Source organism: Trichomycterus rosablanca, chromosome 18 (assembly GCF_030014385.1).
Source record: "Trichomycterus rosablanca isolate fTriRos1 chromosome 18, fTriRos1.hap1, whole genome shotgun sequence".
Classification (NCBI taxonomy): Eukaryota; Metazoa; Chordata; class Actinopteri; order Siluriformes; family Trichomycteridae; genus Trichomycterus; species Trichomycterus rosablanca.
Window position 1 is genome coordinate 27,916,430 of NC_086005.1, and position 18,758 is coordinate 27,935,187.

The 18,758-nt window shown below is 48.3% G+C and overlaps 2 protein-coding genes across 7 annotated transcripts in view; one reads left to right on the forward strand and one right to left on the reverse strand.

The window, feature by feature from the left end:
• Positions 1-15,495, forward strand: part of fryb (furry homolog b (Drosophila)) — a 96,071-nt gene extending 80,576 nt beyond the window's left edge. For 5 of the 6 annotated variants that reach the window (XM_063013848.1, XM_063013850.1, XM_063013852.1 and 2 more), the window contains 23 exons: positions 612-813; positions 1,007-1,128; positions 1,895-2,082; positions 2,178-2,272; positions 2,370-2,983; positions 3,072-3,169; positions 3,264-3,440; positions 4,220-4,360; positions 4,624-4,806; positions 5,923-6,087; positions 6,206-6,280; positions 7,462-7,629; positions 8,305-8,505; positions 8,612-8,758; positions 10,282-10,442; positions 11,011-11,221; positions 11,755-11,904; positions 12,044-12,142; positions 12,217-12,300; positions 13,196-13,213; positions 13,322-13,432; positions 13,527-13,720; positions 14,189-15,495. In XM_063013848.1, coding sequence (XP_062869918.1) covers positions 612-813; positions 1,007-1,128; positions 1,895-2,082; positions 2,178-2,272; positions 2,370-2,983; positions 3,072-3,169; positions 3,264-3,440; positions 4,220-4,360; positions 4,624-4,806; positions 5,923-6,087; positions 6,206-6,280; positions 7,462-7,629; positions 8,305-8,505; positions 8,612-8,758; positions 10,282-10,442; positions 11,011-11,221; positions 11,755-11,904; positions 12,044-12,142; positions 12,217-12,300; positions 13,196-13,213; positions 13,322-13,432; positions 13,527-13,720; positions 14,189-14,447 — 3,863 coding nt within the window. In that variant the 3' untranslated portion in view covers positions 14,448-15,495. The remainder of the gene's footprint in view (positions 1-611; positions 814-1,006; positions 1,129-1,894; positions 2,083-2,177; positions 2,273-2,369; positions 2,984-3,071; positions 3,170-3,263; positions 3,441-4,219; positions 4,361-4,623; positions 4,807-5,922; positions 6,088-6,205; positions 6,281-7,461; positions 7,630-8,304; positions 8,506-8,611; positions 8,759-10,281; positions 10,443-11,010; positions 11,222-11,754; positions 11,905-12,043; positions 12,143-12,216; positions 12,301-13,195; positions 13,214-13,321; positions 13,433-13,526; positions 13,721-14,188) is intronic. The other variant, XM_063013849.1, reaches the window with a different exon arrangement.
• Positions 15,496-16,445: 950 nt separating this feature from the next.
• On the reverse strand, positions 16,446-18,510 carry zar1l (zygote arrest 1-like). Its single transcript, XM_063014467.1, has 4 exons — positions 17,911-18,510; positions 17,018-17,110; positions 16,867-16,941; positions 16,446-16,654 (listed from the first exon to the last, which is right to left on the reverse strand). The coding sequence occupies exons 1-4, from the start codon at positions 18,508-18,510 to the stop codon at positions 16,511-16,513; spliced, it is 912 nt and encodes a 303-aa protein (XP_062870537.1). The 3' UTR covers positions 16,446-16,510.
• Positions 18,511-18,758: the final 248 nt, after the last annotated feature.

Consider the following 18,758-nt stretch of genomic DNA (forward strand, 5'->3'; position numbering starts at 1 on the left):
GGTAGATAAATAGGTAGGTAGGTAGATAGGTAGATACTGTAGATAGATAGATAGATAGATAGATAGATAGATAGATAGGTAGATAGATAGATAGATAGATAGATAGATAGATAGATAGATAGATAGATACTGTAGGTAGGTAGATACAGTTGGTAGATACTGTAGGTAGGTAGGTAGGTAGATACTGTAGGTACGTACGTAGGTAGGTAGGTAGGTAGGTAGGTAGGTAGATACTGTAGGTACGTACGTAGGTAGGTAGGTAGGTAGGTAGGTACGGGCGAAAAGAAGGGGTCTGCAAGGACTAGTAATAAAATGGTTATAAGTACAGGTTTGCACTCACCTGAAAATGGGGCGTGTATCCACCTGTCTGCAGCATCACTGTAAACAAAAAATACCAGAGCGGATTATAGGTTTCAGACTGGAATTCTGTATTTCATTCCATGCCAAGGGCTTGGCATCATTACTTAGTCTCTCATCTTCACCTGTTGTTTATTTGAGTGTGAATTTTATATAGTCGGGCACGTCTGATCCACAGGGACTTTCTGAGGAGCCTAAATAAACAGAACGTTTAGGATCCTGTTCATATTAGATATGTCACTGATGTGTTACAGGCGGGCTGGACTTCCTGCGGGAGTGGCAGGCGTCTCCGGTGGCAGATTCGGGCCTGAGTTCCTCCTCGACCTCGTCCAGTGTGAGCCTGGGGGGCAGCGTGGGGAACCTCCCTCAGATCACGGCAGACCTCGAGGAGCTGGACGAGTCCTCCACAGAGTCTGAGGAGAAGACCAGCAAGCTCATCGAGTTCCTCACCACCAGGTAAAACGATCGTTATCGCTGAGAGATCATAACTGATAGAGATGCTCCGGTCACACCGTGTAGATTTGACTCAGTAGCGTCTTGCTGGCTGGAGTTCGGGGTCATGTGTAGGGTTGTGGGTTTAATTCTGTCTGATACTGGTGGTGGTTCTATGGTGGCGCAGTGCTCGGAGTACTGTCCTGTTGTTACTTAGAACCTTCGGACCCCTGTGGTGCCATGAGGACATCACTCCGAAGAACCCCAACTCCAAGAGCGCCGAGCAGCTCTCCAACTTCCTGCGCCACGTCATGTCTGTGTTCAAAGAGACCAAGTCAGGTAAATATTATTGTTTTTACACACTTCTATACTTTACTACAGTATGTGAGGGGTTTTTGGTACGATTTTAATATTTTTAGGGATCATTCTGGTCCTGAATGGCATACCAGTCCTTGTGGCTAGACTATTCGAACCCCAGATCTCAGCTGTAGTGGACTAGCATGCGTAGTCAATCTGTCTTCCGCTGCCGGTGGATCCCTGATTGCAGTCGAGGTGGGTATATCGCTGCTCACGCCTCCTCCGACCCGCGCGCAGCCCTTAGCGGAAACCTTTTTCACCTCTCTATCCGCCAATCAGGGTCCTTACACGGCGTTTGAAGACCCCACCCACGTAGTCCGGTCATCCCGCCCTAGCAGAAACGTGTCTGCTGCAGGCACTGCCGATTATTCTCGCTAGATGGCGCCCAGCCGACCGCTTTCGAACCGAGGAGTTCAGAATCTAGGCGCTGGTGTGCTAGCGGAATATGCACCACCTGAGCGCCAGAATAATAACAGACTATTAAATCCTCACAGTCATATTGTTACAAGATAAGGAATAACGGTTACCACAGAACAGCTCAGACCCAAGCTGTAGAGGAAGTGCTGAAACTGTAACGTGACTAGAGCAGTATAAAGTGAGGCCCACAGTTCTGTTTATCGTTCTTCAGCTAATAAGCCACAATCATGACGATAAATTCTCCAATCCTGTCTTCTTTAATCATCTGACCTTATTTTTCCTCGGCCAGCTGAGCTCCTAACGCAGCGTTATATTTCTTAATTTGCTTCAGATTTCCACCTGGAACAGCAGCTGAGCGACGTGGCTCTGCAGACGGCCCTGTGCAGCTCGTCGCGCCACTACGCCGGACGTTCCTTCCAGATATTCAGAGCCCTCCGGCAGCCGCTCTCCGCTCACGCTGTGTCAGACCTGCTGTCTCGCCTGGTGGAGGTGGTGGGGGAGCACGGAGACGAGGTGCAGGTGGGTGCACATGTAGGTAGATATGGTAGATAAGTGTATAGGTGTGTATTTTATTTATGTATTTATGTATTTATGTATTTTACCTGCTCTTTTAGGGTTACGTGATGGAGATATTACTCACTCTGGAGTCGGTGGTGGATAATTTGGCTGAATGCCTCAAAAACAGTGAGCTGATGGCAGCACTGACCAGGTGACGATCTTTTATAGCTTTCAAATGAATCAGTAGATCATTTCTTTGATTATTTCTTTGATCTCTGGGTTTATTTTACTCATCTCTCTGATCCCAGATCCTCGTCTCCGGACTTCCTGGTGATCGGCAAGCTGAACTCCAACCGCAAGAGCACCGGCCAGCTCAACCTGTCGAAAGAGGCCAGCGCGGCCGAGCGCAGCAGGCACCAGCGCAGTTACTCGGTGCCCAAGAAGTTCGGCGAGAGCGGCGAACACTCGTCCTCCGACCCGCCCCGGAGCGCCACCCTGGACCGCATTCAGGCCTGCACCCAGCCGGGGGGTCTGGGCCGCTCGGCCCGAAGCACCTCGTCCACCTCGTCCGGTCGCGCCGACGCCAGCGCCAACCCGTCCGAGCCCAGCCACCCTTCCAACCTGCTGGCCACGCTCTTCTGGGTGGCCGTGTCCCTCATGGAGTCGGACTTCGAGTTCGAGTACCAGATGGCGCTGCGGCTGGTGCACAAACTGCTCTCGCGCGTCCCCCTGGAACAGCCCGAGAACCGGGAGCGCCTGGACAAGCTTCAGGCTCAGCTGAGGTGGAGCGGATTCTCCGGCCTGCAGCAGCTCCTGCTTAAGGGTTTCACCTCGCCGGCCACCAGTGACCTCACGCTGCAGCTCTTCTGCCAGCTCACGCCGGTCGCACGGGTGTCCGTGGTGGACACGTCACAGTCTATAGGTACATGTGTGATCGAACCCTGCACGTCTCACTGACCCATTTCATTTCATAGGAATAAAATCGTTCACTCCTCTTCTGTGTTACTCAGGTTTCCCTCTGAACGTTCTGTGTCTGCTGCCTCACCTGGTGCAGCATTTCGACTCCCCGACACAGTTCTGCAAGGAGAGCGCCGAGAGGATAGCACAGGTCTCACGATTCCGGCCCTGGATCATTTTCCATGTGCTTTCCGTTATAAAACGATGGCTGTAACTGTCTATGCTTGTTGCTTTGGTTGCTGTAGGTGTGTCTCGAGGAGAAGGAGAAGAACGCCAAGCTGTCTCACCTAGCTCACGTGATGACTCTGTATAAAACCCGTTCCTACACCAGAGACTCCTTCTCCTGGGTCAGCGTCGTCTGCCGCTACCTGCACGAGGCCTTCTCTGACCTCACGCTCAGCATGGTGACCTACATGGCTGAGGTGAACGTCTACCAATCGTACCTTACGTTCCTTCCCGAATCAAGTTTATTTCATTCAATGTTATGATTTCCCCCCTGGAAATGATTCCTGGAGGAGAGCTGGAGCACGACCCCTCCCCCCCCCCCCCCCCAACACACACACACACACACATATACCTCAAGACAATTCCAATTTGCAGTCGGCTTTGGGTTCTCAGACAGAACCGCATCGCATACCTAGAGCCATTCCAAACTTAAAACTGTGATTCCCCCACCCCAGCGTTCGACCCTCCCTCCCTCAGACACGGCCAATTGTGTCCGCTAGCACACCAGCGCCGAGATTCTGAACTCCTCGGGTCGGAAACTCGGCTTTGCCACCTAGCAAGCGCAACTGGCAGTGCCGGGGTCTTCAAACCCTGTGTAAGGACCCCGACTGGTGCATAGGGCGATAAGAGGAGGGCTGTGCACGTGTCGGGAAGAGGCGTGGGCAGTGACGTGCTCTCCTCGGATGCGATCGGGTATCCCTCAGCAGCGGAGGACGAATTGACTACTCTAAATTGGGAGAAAATCTGGTCCCACTGTGGTTGACAAGGCGTAACGTAAGGCCTCCACAAGAGGGCGTTGGTGTATTTAATTCGTATTATTTTTGTCTGCGACCCACCCGAGCGCCCAGTTGTCATTTTCTGGGATGATTCTGCCACAAACAGATGAGTGAATGAATGAGTGAATGAATGAATGAATGAATACGTAGCTTTCTGTGGGTTATTATTTATTTATATAATTCTTCCATCGTGATCGTAGTTATTGGATAAAGGCTTACCCAGCATGCAACAGCCCCTGCTCCAGATCATCTACAGCCTGCTGAGTCACATGGACCTTGCAGCCATTCAGGTCAAAGCCTTCAACGTGGAGGTGCTCAAGACCATCGAGAAGTTTGTACATGTAGGTTATTTTTTATCCACTTTATATTTTGATATATTATTCTGATTAAATTATTTGAAAATATATGAAATTAGCGGCACGGTGGCGCAGTGGGTAGCGCTGCCACCTGACAGCTAGATTGGCATGGGTTTTATTCCCTGGATCACGCACCCGGGTTTCTTTCTTTGTTGAGTTTGCATGTTCTCCCTGTGCCCACAGGTACAAAGACATGCAGTATTTTAATCTCATGAATCAGTGGTACGTGTGTTGTATGTGCGTTGTAGACCGCTCACTGGAAGGAGGCGCTGAACGTCCTGAAGCTGGTGGTGTCGCGCTCTGCCAGTCTGTCCCTGCCATCTTACTCCCACGGAGATCTGGCCAACCTGGAGGTGAGCCGCATGATGTGGGACGGCTCGTCCAAAGCCCTGCCTGGCAAGACGCTGGAGTTCCACTTCGACATATCTGAGGTAGGAGCAGGACACGGACGGTGGGGTTTATCTCTGCATGTCTGAACCTGTCAGAAGCTAACCAAGTTAACTAGTTTGCTAAATGCTAAGGTATAAGGTTTAAGGTTTAATGAGGAGATCAGAAATAGTGATTTTAGTCACTCAGCACTGTTAGTATTGCATAAGTATGTCCACACGTCATTGTTTTAGGCTGATAAGCTGCAATTTTCCTTCATTCTGATAACTTAGGTGGCACAGAAGGCACAGATGATATATCTGAAGGCACAGATGGTATCTTCCTCACAGATTTGCCGCCTCCTCTGTTGATAAATCTGCCTTTCTCCCCCAAAAATGCAATACAGGGCCGGTTTTCTGGCGTTACGGCACCTTTCGGGCATCACGGGCGTGTCCTACCTCAGTTAAGCACCCTGCGAACTGGGTTCATGTTTAATTCATGCCGATACGGGGCTACATCTGCCGCCTTGTTACGAGCTGTAAACATACAGATAAGATTCGGGTGGATTTTGGGGGCAGAGAACCTGAGACAAACGTGTGCAGGGGTGGGGTGTGAGAACCTCCCGAGATACAGGGAATTATTTCCCTCTTGAATTGTCCGAGCATGTTTCAGCACGAGACATCAAAAGCCGTGAGGCAGCAGAGCAGTGATTGTTTTCTCGAATCCTTTTATGTGCTGTAAGAGAGGCCACGACCCGCCGGCCGTCCTATCATTTAAGTTGTTAAGTCGTTAGGATCAAAAAAACCTTGGAGTTAAGAGCACTTTCCTCTGCGGTGAATTACGAGCACGCTGCGTACGATACATTCCGTGCATTAGCGTCCGGGCAACAGGAAATGCCCCGTTTCCCAGAATACAGCCTGATGAAAGCGGTCATATCCTGTCCAGACGGAGCGAGCGCAGGCTGATAAAGTCCTCGCTGATTATGATGTTTTTCCTCGTGAATGCTTTATCCACACGATGCAGAGTTTGCAGACTGGAGTGGCTGCGAGCCCCAAATTCTGGATTGTCCAGTACCGGTTAGCGTGTGTGTTCGTTCACTGTATTGGTATTGGTTCAGCAAATTACATCCCTAAATGTACGTGTGTGTGTGTGTGTGTGTGTGTGTGTGTGTGTGTGTGCAGACGCCACTGATTGGCCGCAGGTACGATGAGCTCCAGAGCTCGGGAGGTAGAGACAGGAAGGCCCGGGCCATCGCCGTGACCCGCAGCACCTCGTCCACATCGTCCAGCTCCAGCTCCAACCACGTTCTGGTACCCGTCAGCTGGAAGAAGCCTCAGTCTTCACAAGTGAGTCACGCCCACGTACTGTTCAATATTTGATGACGTTTTTTTACTCTGTCCGAAGACGTTAGCGCTGTGCTGCCTAACGTGATGCAGAGATGAGTGTTTCTTTTCGCCTCGGCAGAAGCGGACGCGGGAAAAGCTGGTGAACGTGCTGGTGTTGTGTGGACAGGAGGTCGGCCTCAGCAAAAATCCGTCTGTAAGTCGTCGTTCTGGTACATTTGCTGTATGGGTGTGTGCTTCTGATCTAGCGCAATACGACAGATAGCAGAGATAGATCGTATTAGACTAGTGGGATTTACTGCTGCACCAGTACAGGATTTCCTACATATAGGGTTAATACTATATAAATACTATATTATAATTAGGTAATACTAGGGTTAATAGTGTTTCCAACATATAGAGTTAATACTATATAAATACTATATTATACCTAGGTAATAAATACTAGGGTTAATAGTATTTCCAACATATAGGGTTCATACTATAAAAATACAGCCGCTTAGGTGGCGCAGCGGTAAAGTACGCTAGCTCACCAGAGTTGGGTTTCTAGATGCATCGTATCGAAACTCAGCTCTGCCTTTCCGACTGGGTTGGTGCGGCAGTATGAACAACGTTTGGCTGTTGTTCAGGGGCTTGGAGTAGAGTCGGAGCACAGGTCCTCATAACTGGTACGACCGCGGCCCCTGCTGGTTGACTGACGGCGCCTGCACAGGGCTGAGGAATAACATCGAGGGGGGTGTGACCCTCCGTGCGCGGTGTCTCTCGGTGTATGAACTGGGCTCGTGCGGGTGAAAAATGCAGGCTGTACTGATTGCGTGCCGGAGGGGGCGCAAGTCAGTTGAGTGGCGTCCTCAGTCAGCGGCAAAATGGGGTCGAATCAGTATAGAGGAGCGATCAGGGTAATTGGACACGATTAGAATGGGGATAAAAGTTGGGGGGAAAAAGATAAAAAAAGAAAAAGAAAAACTATATAAATACTATGTTATACCTAGTTAACACTCGAAAGGCAGTGGATGCTCAGCGGTTAAAGTACTGGCCTAGTAATCAGGAGGTTGTCGGTTCAAGCCCTGCCATTGCCAAGTTGACACTGTTGGACCCCTGAGCAATGCCCTTAATCCTTCAGTGTTCAGTCATAATTGTAATGGGATGAAAAGCGGCTGCTAAATGCCACAAATGTAAATGTGAAGTCTGGTGAGGAGCCTCCTCAGAAGAGTGGCTGTTATTACGGCTGATAAGATCACATAGGGGTAACAGTGGACGTCCAGCAAGCTCACAGTTAAGTTTCTAAATAGTTTTGACCATATAGTGTCGGTCAGCTCTTAAATCCCAGAGAAACTGGTCTCTCATTGTGGCTTGGTGTCGTGGTCATTATTCCAGGTCATATTTTCCTCCTGTGGTGACCTGGAGCTAATGGAACGCCAGCCCAGTCAGGTGTCGTCAGAAGACGGCACGCGAGAGGACACGCTGGACGACACCGCCTCCGAGCAGCAGTTTCGGGTTTTCAGAGACTTCGACTTCCTGGATGTGGAGCTGGAGGACGGAGAGGTAAGTGACAACTGACGGAGGACGGTCTGTGTGTTTAGGGGTAAAGATTGAACTTTCTGGTGATGCGCTGACGTTCCTTCTGTCTGTAACTACTGGCTGCTTTCTTACTGGTCTTCATGTGGCTAACACTCTCTTTTTTTCTCTCCTGTGCTGGCCAGGAACTGCAGGTAAGCTTGCACGTGCTAGTGTGTGACCTAGAGAGTGCTAGCTTCATGCATGCACGTGGTTTAACCTCATCATTGCATCGGTGTCATATTATAACCTTTCCAATTATAACCAATAACACGCCAATCCATCTTGTAATCAGTAGTCAGACACACGCTGTATGTCCTGTATGTCCACTTTATCCTGGTCAGGGTCACGGTGGGTCTGATTCATTGGGTGAAAGGCAGGAAACACACACAGGGCTCAGTTTGACATGACTGCATGTCTTTGGACTGTGGGAGGACACCGGAGCACCTGGAGGAGACCCACACGGACACAGGGAGAACATGCAAACCTATACCGTGATACAAACCCAGGCCCTGATACTAATATATGAAACTTTACTCGTGTAATATTGCATGTTTAAGTCGATAAATCATATAAATGAATAACTCGGTGTGTAGTGTGTGAAACACTGAGTTTAAATTGACTTAAATGTGTGTGTGTGTGTGTGTGTGTGTGTGTGTGTAGGGTGAGAGCATGGATAACTTTAACTGGGGAGTCCGACGCCGCTCTCTGGACAGCACCGACCTGACGGAGCTGCTGGAGGAGAGCCAGAACTCGGACAGCACACCCAGCCTCGGGCCCCTGGACCCCCAGCACGACTCCGACGACTCGTCTGAGGAGGAGTCCAACTCCACCGGCCAGAGCCTCTCGCACCATTCGCAACTCGTACGATCCAGCGGTGCCTCCGAGCATCACCTCCGTCATGCCTACGATCTCTAAACACTGATTTATGTGTCATTACTGGTGTACTTTAGTACGTTCTTTCTTTCAGACGATGAACCTGTCGCCTTCAGAGGACACCAATCACACCGACTCTCTGTCCACCTCCTACGACACCACATCCGCTGACCCAAACTCCGTAAATGCGACCACGCCATGCACGGTGACGTCCCTGTTAGATGATTCTGCCATTCCACCTGTGAGTAATAATTCGTTTAATGGTGTCGTATAGAAAATCACGGCCTTCCTGACTGGTCCATGCAGTCCGGCTGAAAGCACCGCTGAGATGCGAACCCTGGGTCAGCAGATCTCGGCAGTAGTGGGCTAGCGTGCTTCGCCACGTTATCACATTATCACAGTGTGAATAAAAATTAATTAAGACGAATTGCGACCTCTGCTGGCTGATTGATGGCGTCTGCACAGAGTCGGGGAATAATGCTGGTCAGGGTGTGTCTCTCCGTACACAAAGCCGATCGGCATATGAACTCGCCTCGTGCAGGTGAAAAGATGCAGTCGGGTACTGCGCACGTGTCGGAAGATGCATGTGACAGTCTCGCTCTCCTTAATCGGGGCGGGGTTCAGCACCAGTAGAGAGGAAACATAAATATATGAATTATATAGTAATTATTATGATTTATTTAACAAAATAGCTGGTTTGAATAAGTAACCAGCCACTTATAGTAACCATAGACCACTGAAGTCGTGTCGTCATTTTGTAGTCCACGCCGTGCTGTTATGCCCATATTTGGTAACCCGGGTCTAAGAGAAATTCTGAATAGGAAAAATGAACGGAGATTTCGCAAATCGCCTCTCCCGCATCCTGTAGTCATAAAAAATGTTCCAGAGCTGTTAGGTTTTGTTTTTTGGAGATTCTTCTGTCTATTATCACTGGATCCTCTGAATTATGGAGTCGTTAAAGAGTCAAAATATGAATACTGCTTCATGTGAGCTAACGCTACTGCGCACTGAACTGACGTCACTAAACTGGAAGCCTCTTAATTTTTTCTTTTTTTTTCTTTTATAAGCCTCTTAAATAAGCGCACGAAGCAGCACGATTCACCGGTGTAACAGCGCCGTGATATTCACAAGTTTTACTTGATATTTTTAGTAGCTAGCTACATTAAAGTAGAAAGCGAGGACGGTCGGGTGTCACGCCTTCGGTTGTACTCAACAAAAGCGGGCCGCTCATTCCGTCGATTCGATCGGTGTGATTCAGTGACGTCGTGTAGCATTATTAGTATTACCACCCTTTAAAAACCTCGTCATTCAGAGGATCCAGTGATGTACAGGAGGAAAATGTACATAATACAAAACGTACAGGGTTCTGAACACGTTGGTTCAGCACAGGATGCGTTAGAGTCAATTTTTTGAAAACCCCGTTCATTTTTCCCACAGGAGATCTGAGTTAGACCCGGGTCTCCAAATATGGGCATAACGAGGACTACAGAATGACGCACGACTTCAGTGCTCTATTATAAACTGGCTCAGGTGCAACTGACTAAATCAGGGGACTGATCACTTTTACACCCCCGTTATTCTTGTTTTTATTTTATATAAAGCCAGAAGAAGATATTTCAAGGGTTTTGATTTCAGGCTGTAAGTCTGTTCAAGTGAAAGTAAAATGTTATTTTTGTAGACGATTATTCCTCGTATTTTACGATAATTATATGTATTATTTAAACCTTCATCCTCATCTCTCCAACCTTGCGTGTGGTCATGTAGCCGCAAGCTGAAGACGAGGACGGTAATGTACATGAGGACGACCTGTCCTTCTGTGTGAGTGAGCTCCCGCCGGGGTTTGACTGCGGCTCCAGCTTCACTCTGGACCTTCCACCGGAAACGGATCCGGCCGAGGCGGACCCGGACCCGAACGGCCTGCCGGGGTACGCACAGAAATGCTATAGGAACATAAAACCAAGTGTTCTGCTGACGTCTGGAGTAGCCTCGTGTTTCGGTCTGTCAGTGTTCCTGCAAAAGTTGGATGTCAAATTTAGTAAAAGTGAAAGTCCTGGCCACCGCCGCTGTATAATTTATGGTTATGACAGGCGGATATTGTTTACACAGCACACACAAGTGATTTCCTGGCTGCGTCCGCATCCTAATGTGCTATGCATTGTTTACTACCAACATTTAGTACAGCAGGGTGGGATTTGGGACGCAGCCCATTCCGTCGCCAATGTTGAGCTCCACCTTCATGAGATGTAGATTCAGCTTGTTCCTACCCACTTTCAAACATTTCCTATATAATATATTGTACACAGATCAACCATCACATTAAAAATACCTGCCTAATATTGTGCAGGTCCATATTGTGCCACCAAAACCCAGTTTGCTCTGGCACATCGAGGCATGGACTCCTCTAGACCTCTGAAGGTGTCCAGTGGCACCGAGACGTCGGCACCAAATCCCCTAAACCTGACGAGTTGAGCTCCTCTCCCCTTCTCACTCCAGCTATAGTTTCGGAGAGGAGAGGGACGACCTGGACGAGCTGGGCTTCCCCCCACCACCGTCACCGTTTTTTTCTGCCATCCTCGCCGCCTTCCAGCCCGCGGTGTGCGACGATGCCGAGGAGGCGTGGCGCACCCACATCAACCAGCTGCTGACCGATTCGGACGGCTCGTGCGCCGCGTACACCTTTCGCATCTTCTACGCCCTGTTCCAGGTACCAGGCCTCCTGGTGTTTATACAGATGTGTGCTGTACTATATATATATATATACGTGTGTGTGTGTGTGTGTGTGTGTGTGTGTGTGTGTGATCAAAAGTATTTGGACAACAGACCATAAGTTTGTTGGACAGCTGTGTTTAAAAACAAATGCTTTTTAAATAAGTGATCCTCTGAGAGGGCTTGTCACAAGATTTGGAAGCATGTCTGTGGGAATTTGTGCCCATTCAGTAATACAAAAAAAGCCTGTGTATGGCTGGGCACTGAGGTCGATGTTCCGGTTCATCCCGGAGCTGTCGACTGAGGCTGAGGTTAGAGCTCTGTGCAGGTCACTGGAGCTTCTTCATGTCTTTATTGAGCTTCCTTAATGCACAGTGGCACATTCATGCTGGCACAGGAAAGGGCCTTCCCTAAACCGGTGCTGCAAAGCATATACAAGCATATAATTGTTTTATGTAATAGATTTATTACACCTGTGAGCGATTGTGATTAAAACACATGAATTATATTCCAAATGATTTCCGTCTCTAGAACATCCTGAACAAGTTCTGCTCCCTGACCAGCGATGCCGCCTGTTACCTTGGAGACGGTCTGAGGGGCATCGGGGCGAAGTTTGTGAGATCGTCCCAGATGCTGAGGACGTGTTCAGACTGTCCCACGCTGTTCGTGGACGCCGATACGGTGAGCGTATTTCCGTTCACTCCCAATCCTTCCAGCTAATCTGTGAGTCTAGGAACAATAGAATCTGAATCCAGTAGAATCTGATCTCAGATAAGAACATCCTCCTGTCTCTCACGGTCTTATCTCTGTTGGTGTGCAGATCATCTCCTACGGGCTGTTAGAGAAGATCAAGTTCAGCGTACTGGAGCTGCAGGAGTATCTGGACACATACACGGGTAAAGAAGAGGCAGCCACCTCGGTGAGTCCTAGCTTAATGATTTGGGAAGCTGTTTTGTTTAGAACATCCCTCACCTACACTTGTGTCTCCTGTAGTGGCTTCAAAACTGCAAGGCAACATTTCCCAGGTGCCCCGACGACGGGGTGATCACCAGCCAGCCCGGAGATACAGAGGAGAAGGTCTGTAAACCATCCTGTCTCTGCCCTACTGGGTTGTGGTCATGCGTATACACTCACTGTCCATTTTATCAGCTCCACTTACCACATAGAAGCACTTTGTAGTTCTACAATTACTGACTGTAGTCCATCTGTTTCTCTGCATGCTTTGTTAGCTGTTCTTCAATGGTCAGGACCCCCACAGGACCACCACAGAGCAGGTATTATTTAGGTGGTGGATGATTCTCAGCCCTGCAGTGACACTGACATGGTGGTGGTGTGTTAGTGTGTGTTGTGCTGGTCTGAACACTGTGTCCACTCACTGTCCACTCTATTAGACACTCCTACCTAGTCTGTCCACCTTGTAGATGTAAAGTCAGAGACGATCGCTCATCTATCGCTGCTGTTTGAGTCGGTCGTCTTCTAGACCTTCATCAGTGGGCACAGGACGCCGCCCACGGGGCGCCGTCGGCCGGATGTTTTTGGTCGGTGGACTATTCTCAGTCCAGCAGTGACAGTGAGGTGTTCAAAAACTCCACTCATACCAGCACAACACACACTAACACACCAGCACCATGTCAGCGTCACTGCAGTGCTGAGAACGATCCAGCACCTAAATAATACCTGCTCTGTGGGGGGTCCTGACCATTGAAGAACAGCATGAAAGGGGGGTAACAAAGCATGCAGAGTAACAGATGGACTACAGTCAGTAATTGTAGAACTACAAAGTGCTTCTATGTGGTAAGTGGAGCTGATAAGATCATCGAGGAAAAAAAATTCATCTCATTAGTGATCGTTCCCTCGATCGTCCTTCTTGTGTATCATGTTCATGTTTAAGCTGAACAGAATAGATCTCGTAGGTCTGTTTTTTAAACGCTCGTATTTCTCCTCTCTAAATGTGACATGCTTACCGATGCAGCAAATGGAGGCCCTGGCTGTAAGTCTGAAGCAACGTTTTCCTGTGTCAGACAGTGTAAAGAATGTATTTTATTTTATCTCGTGTCAGTATCAGCGTCTGACAGCTTTGTTCCTCTGTTCTTCGCAGCAACTGGAGCTGTGCCAGCGGCTCTATAAGCTCCACTTCCAGCTGCTGCTGCTGTTTCAGTGCTACTGCAAACTGGTCAGCAAAGTCAGCGCCATCAGCTCCGTGCCAGAGGTACGTCGTAACCGAAACAAGATACAGACAGACTGGTGTCGCGCGCCTATAGGGGACTGTTGGACCACCTGCTCTTTTCTGTTCGATCCCACAGCTGATGAACATGTCCCGTGACCTTGGCGAGCTGAAGGTGAGTCTCCGACTGGCAGCGGCGGGCGATCAGGACGCCCTGCAGCGCCCCAGCACTCAGCCCGCCTTCCCCAGCTCAGAGGCCGCGGTGCAGTCGGTGCTGGAGTGTCTGAGGAACAGACAGTACACCACGGCCATCCGCCACATCCGCCAGTGCAGGTCTCTCACACACACACACACACACACACACACACACACACAGAGTAACAGTCAGTTCAATTTAGGTGCATTTAGGTGTCCAGATATTTCACTAGCACACCAGCGCTGGGATTCTGAACACCTCAGTCGACTGGGCGCCGTCTAGCTGGCATCAAGTCTGCTGGGTGGGAAAAAGACCAGACTAATGGTGGGGTGTGGTCTTCAAACCCTGTGCAGAAGTGAAGGAACGTCATGTGTGGAAAAGAAGGGGTTAAGGGACCGCACACGCCTCGGAGGGGGCATGGGGCAGGTGAATATACCCTCCCCGGATGCAATCGGGATCCCCAGCAGCAGGTTGACTAGAAAACAATGGGCACAAGGGAGTAACACCTCGGACAGGGCTCCAGTGGGTCCCCGATTAGATTAAACCAGATGTTTGTGTGTTTGCGACCCACAGATTTAGTATTTCTATTCTCTTCGTTCCACCAGGCGGCTCTGGCCAAACGACATCTTCGGCAGCAATTCAGAAGACGAGATCCACACCCTGCTGCACATCTCCTTCCGTCACCAGTCCCTGGGTCAGACGGGCATGTTCGCCGTGGTCGGCTTCCAGCAGGACGTGTGGCAGGTCAGCGCCGAGCTGATGGCGCTAAGCGGCGAGATCCGGGACATGATCCGCCGCGCCCAGGGTTCCCGGCCCGTCCCGTCCCGCCCCCCGAACTCCAGCGTTTCGGCCACGAGTCTCTGACAGGACGCGTGCAGCGCCCCCAGGCAGCGCTGGATCCCGCCCTAGGCGCTCGGCCCCTGCTGGACACGCCCTCGCCGTCGCCCCCACACGATCGCGAACACGTCCACTGCGCTGCCTGGGAGTGCTGCGACCCCCTCACGGCCCTGTCCCACAAACTCACGCCCTACTTAGGGAAACTCGGACAGCTGTCCTGGATCATGCTGAACAGGAGGGAGGGGGTTTTAAGGGTCAGTTTGTCTTCAGACTCTCAGAGCTGCAGCAGTTCTGGAGAAACCGAACTGCTCCTGCACAACGTTTCTGATTAAGTCATGCCGTCACGGTTATTGTTTGTTTTTTAATGTGTTTAATAATTGCACTATGTCAAACACTACAAGGAATAGAAAGTTGTGTTTGCTACTGAGGACACGCTGTGCTTTTTAGAAGGAAACGGCAAAGCTGGCGGGCACTTATAATGGTGCCCGCACTGGGTATCGTCTACTGGGAAACGTGCAATGAAGGACAGCTGAACTGGACGCCTTTCTACTGTCCTGAACAGACTTTTATAAACAAGACATACTACAGTACAAAGGTCACTGATTCATCTTCTCCCCCATCTGTACTTGTTTCATGAGCCTATTTATCACTGGTCCTATACACAGCACTGAACTTATACACTAACACACACACACACACCGCTGCTGTACATTCAACTCAAAACGAATACATCGAACTGTTCGATTTCAATACATTCAAGTGTTTAGACGTAACGTTAACGTACCCACTAGCATTTTCAAGATCGTGAAGATAGTTTTACCTGAAACGTGTCAATCAGAATCGCCGATCACGCATGGTTGTATTTAAAACGATCAGAACTCTCATTTGATGGTTTGTATAAAATCCGAACAGGTTTAGAAACGTGCATGCCAGCAGAGATTGTACGTCGTTTTCCTGTAGGGAAACGTCTTGTAGTTGAGGGGGGGGGGGGTTTGGATGTGTAAATATTACTTTTACAGAATGTTTTGTTTGGTGCAGTCAAGTGTTATGTAGGAATAAAGATTTATTGCATTAATGTCACTTCTAACTCGAATACTTTCGGTTATACAGGATCAAGTTCAGGTTTTTAACAGCCACGAAGAGTCTTGGCTGATTCTCACACAAGTTTTTCACTCAGGTTTACATAGAATGATGGTATAAAATAATAAGATTCAATAAGCAGCAGCTTTACACAACCACCATTAAAATGTAAAACTTAGCATAAATACCTACACTGATCAGGCATAAACATTATGAGCACGTCATCACGGCACCTGTTAGTGGGGGGGGGGATATATTAGGCAGCACGTGAACATTTTATCCTCAGAGTTGACGTTAGAAGCAGGAAAAATAGGCACGCGTGAGGATCTGAGCGAATTTAACAAGGGCCAGTCAGTGCAGCTCCAAAACTGCAGCTCTTGTAGGGTGTTCCCGGTCTGCAGTGGTCAGTATCTATCAAAAGTGCTCCAAGGAAGGAACGGTGGTAAACCGGTGACTGGGTCATGGGCTGCCAAGGCTCATTGAAGGCTGGCCCGTGTGGTCCGGTCCAACACATGAGCTACTGTAGCTCAAATTGCTGAAGAAGTTCATGCTGGTTCTGATAGAAAGAGCGAACACAGTGCAGCACAGTTGCAGGGCCATTTTGGCAGCAAAAAGGGGGACAAACACTATTAGGAAGGTGGTCATTATGTTATGACTGGTCAGTGTACTGTATATGTAGCCAAGTAATTCTCTTTGGAAGCATGTATTTTGCAGTCAATTGGAAAAAGCAGTAATGTAATGAATAGAATGCACTACAATAACTATCTCATGAATACCAAGACCATTTAAAAGACAAGGCGCAGTGTTAAAACTAGGGGGAAAAAAAAAATAAATAAATAAATAAAGACCCTGCGTTCTTAATAACAGATTTGCCCGCTTAGTCATTTGAAGCAAGAACCTGAACAAAACAAGTGCTGCATTACATTTTATTAAGTTCACTGAATACACGTCAATACAAAAATACATTATATTCATTGCCACCAATGATAAAAGACGGACTGTTGAGACGATCAGACGATGTATTTGAAGCTGTAGGTGGTGTCGCAGGACAGCCTCTTGCCCTTGCAGCGGCCACACAGGTCCTGACGGTGAGGACGCCGTATGTCAATGTGCCTTAGCTTGCGGTCGCAGCAACAGCGTGTCTGGGCGCACACCTAACCAGAAAAACATGGACAGAGCTTACATGAAATAATGTTCAGTCACCCTGTTATCACCCAAGATGCTTCACAACTTAATGAAGGTTTTTGTTTGTTTTAGTTTTACAAACCCAGCATGCAATATTCAGCCAAGATTCGAAGTTAAATAAAGTTTACACCAAGTTTCAGCCCAAATTTAAACCCAATGTTCAACCCAAGCAGAAACCAACCTGGCACTGGATAGACTCCACTCTATATGGGTTCAGCCCAGCCTGGCACTTTCTGCAGAGCTGCTTGAAGTAAACCTGCCAGAGTAAAGAACCGTTAGCTTTATAAACCAACGTTACATATCAGCTGAAAGTGCAGGTCGAGTTCAGCTACCTTGCAGGTTCCAGAGATGCACCAGACGTACGCGCTCTCCCAGCGAACGTTGCACTTGCCGCAGTGGTAATATCCATATTTCTGCTCCAGGAACTAAAGGTAAAAGTAAGAGAATTTACCAGGTCGGTCATGATGCACCAGGAAAACCAGCCGACTCAGATTATGGAAGTCATAAGGGCGATAAACATTCAACCTGCAAAGTGTTACTGGTGCACAAACATGCACTAAATGTGGGATAAACTTGAGATTAAGTGGACTGCATGATAAATACTGTTCATTTTTTGCATGTAAAAACCAGTGTCAATATTACAGAACTCTTGAGGAAGACACATTTGGGCAAGAACACCATAGCTAATCAGTTCTGATGAATAAAAGCTTAAGTTTTTCTATAAGTGTCTAAAAATCCACACTTACTGTTGGTTAGTTAGAGTCTTAAAAAGCATTAATGACTAAAAATTAGTAGTTTAATTTATAGCACCTTTCCCAAACTCAAGAACACATCAAAAATGGGACTAGGGATAAAAGTAAACAAATAGAAGTGAAGAAATGAGTAAGTGGTTACCAGAACGGTTACACAAATTTTGCTTCAAAGATAAACATTTGTTTTAATGATATGCCTGAGGGGGAGTGGGATGGACGTACCTACCCATTCCTGAAGGATCAATTTTAGGGGTTTAAGGACACTAAACTGAATTAAGAGGTTTGCCTTCGTTTTGAATTGAGCATCTCTAGTTTTGAACAGAGGAAGGTGATGATCTGAAGTTGGTTTAGTCCAGATCATTGGCAAGATTATCGAAACAAACATTAAGGATAGTTAAGAATTAAAGGTCTGACAATTCTATAAACAATCGAGTTTTCTTGGTGATCACATCAAACACGGATGATTAACAAACCTGGAAGTTGAACTTGGTATTAGTTGGACTTTGATAAGAAGTTTGTTGGCGCGGCTCGAGTTCTCGAACCTTCTCATTATCGAACTTCTTCAGCTCCTTTTCTCCAGAACTCTCGGTGATCTCGCAGTTCTCAGATTCATCAGCAGGGTGAGAAGGAACCGAGAAGAACCTGCGGTCGAACACCGGGGAGTAGATGGCAACAGGTCGGGAGAAGCGAACGCTGTTGAGCGGTGTGCTTGGCATGTTCTCCCTCGGTACACCACCCGCTTTTGGGGAGCCCCATTTGTCGTCCCGGTAAAACAGCGTTTTGGGTCCGAGTGAACACTGCACCGCGGTGCTTACTTTAGGGTTTACCTGAACCCCAAAATCTTTAGTGTTGGCCTTGCGCAGACGGGGGGTTAAATTCGGGTTCACCTGAGACAGGATGGCCTTTAACTGAGCTCGCTTGTAGAGTTCGAAATAATCATTAACCTCGGGCATGCCCCCCATGTTGCCCTTTTTGTTCCAGTTCTGGGGTTTGAATTTACCGTTCCCATTGTAAAAGGGGAAATAACCAGGATAGCCGACAAAGTTATACGCAGAAAAGGTTAAAGCTTCCATCGCGATCAAGGGATTAACCACCACCATCATGCATGCGTATTTATTTACATTTCTGCCCTAAACGTGCCAATTAAAGTTGCCACACGAGGTGACGAGTTAATGACTGGATTTGCATCAGGTGTGTGAAGCAAATGGGCTCGATTTCATTCAAATGTCGCCTTTTTGGACATGTAGTGCACTTAAAAGGGTGGATTTGTCGTGTTTAGAATAAATACATCACCAAACTAGATACTGGCATAAGCTTTACT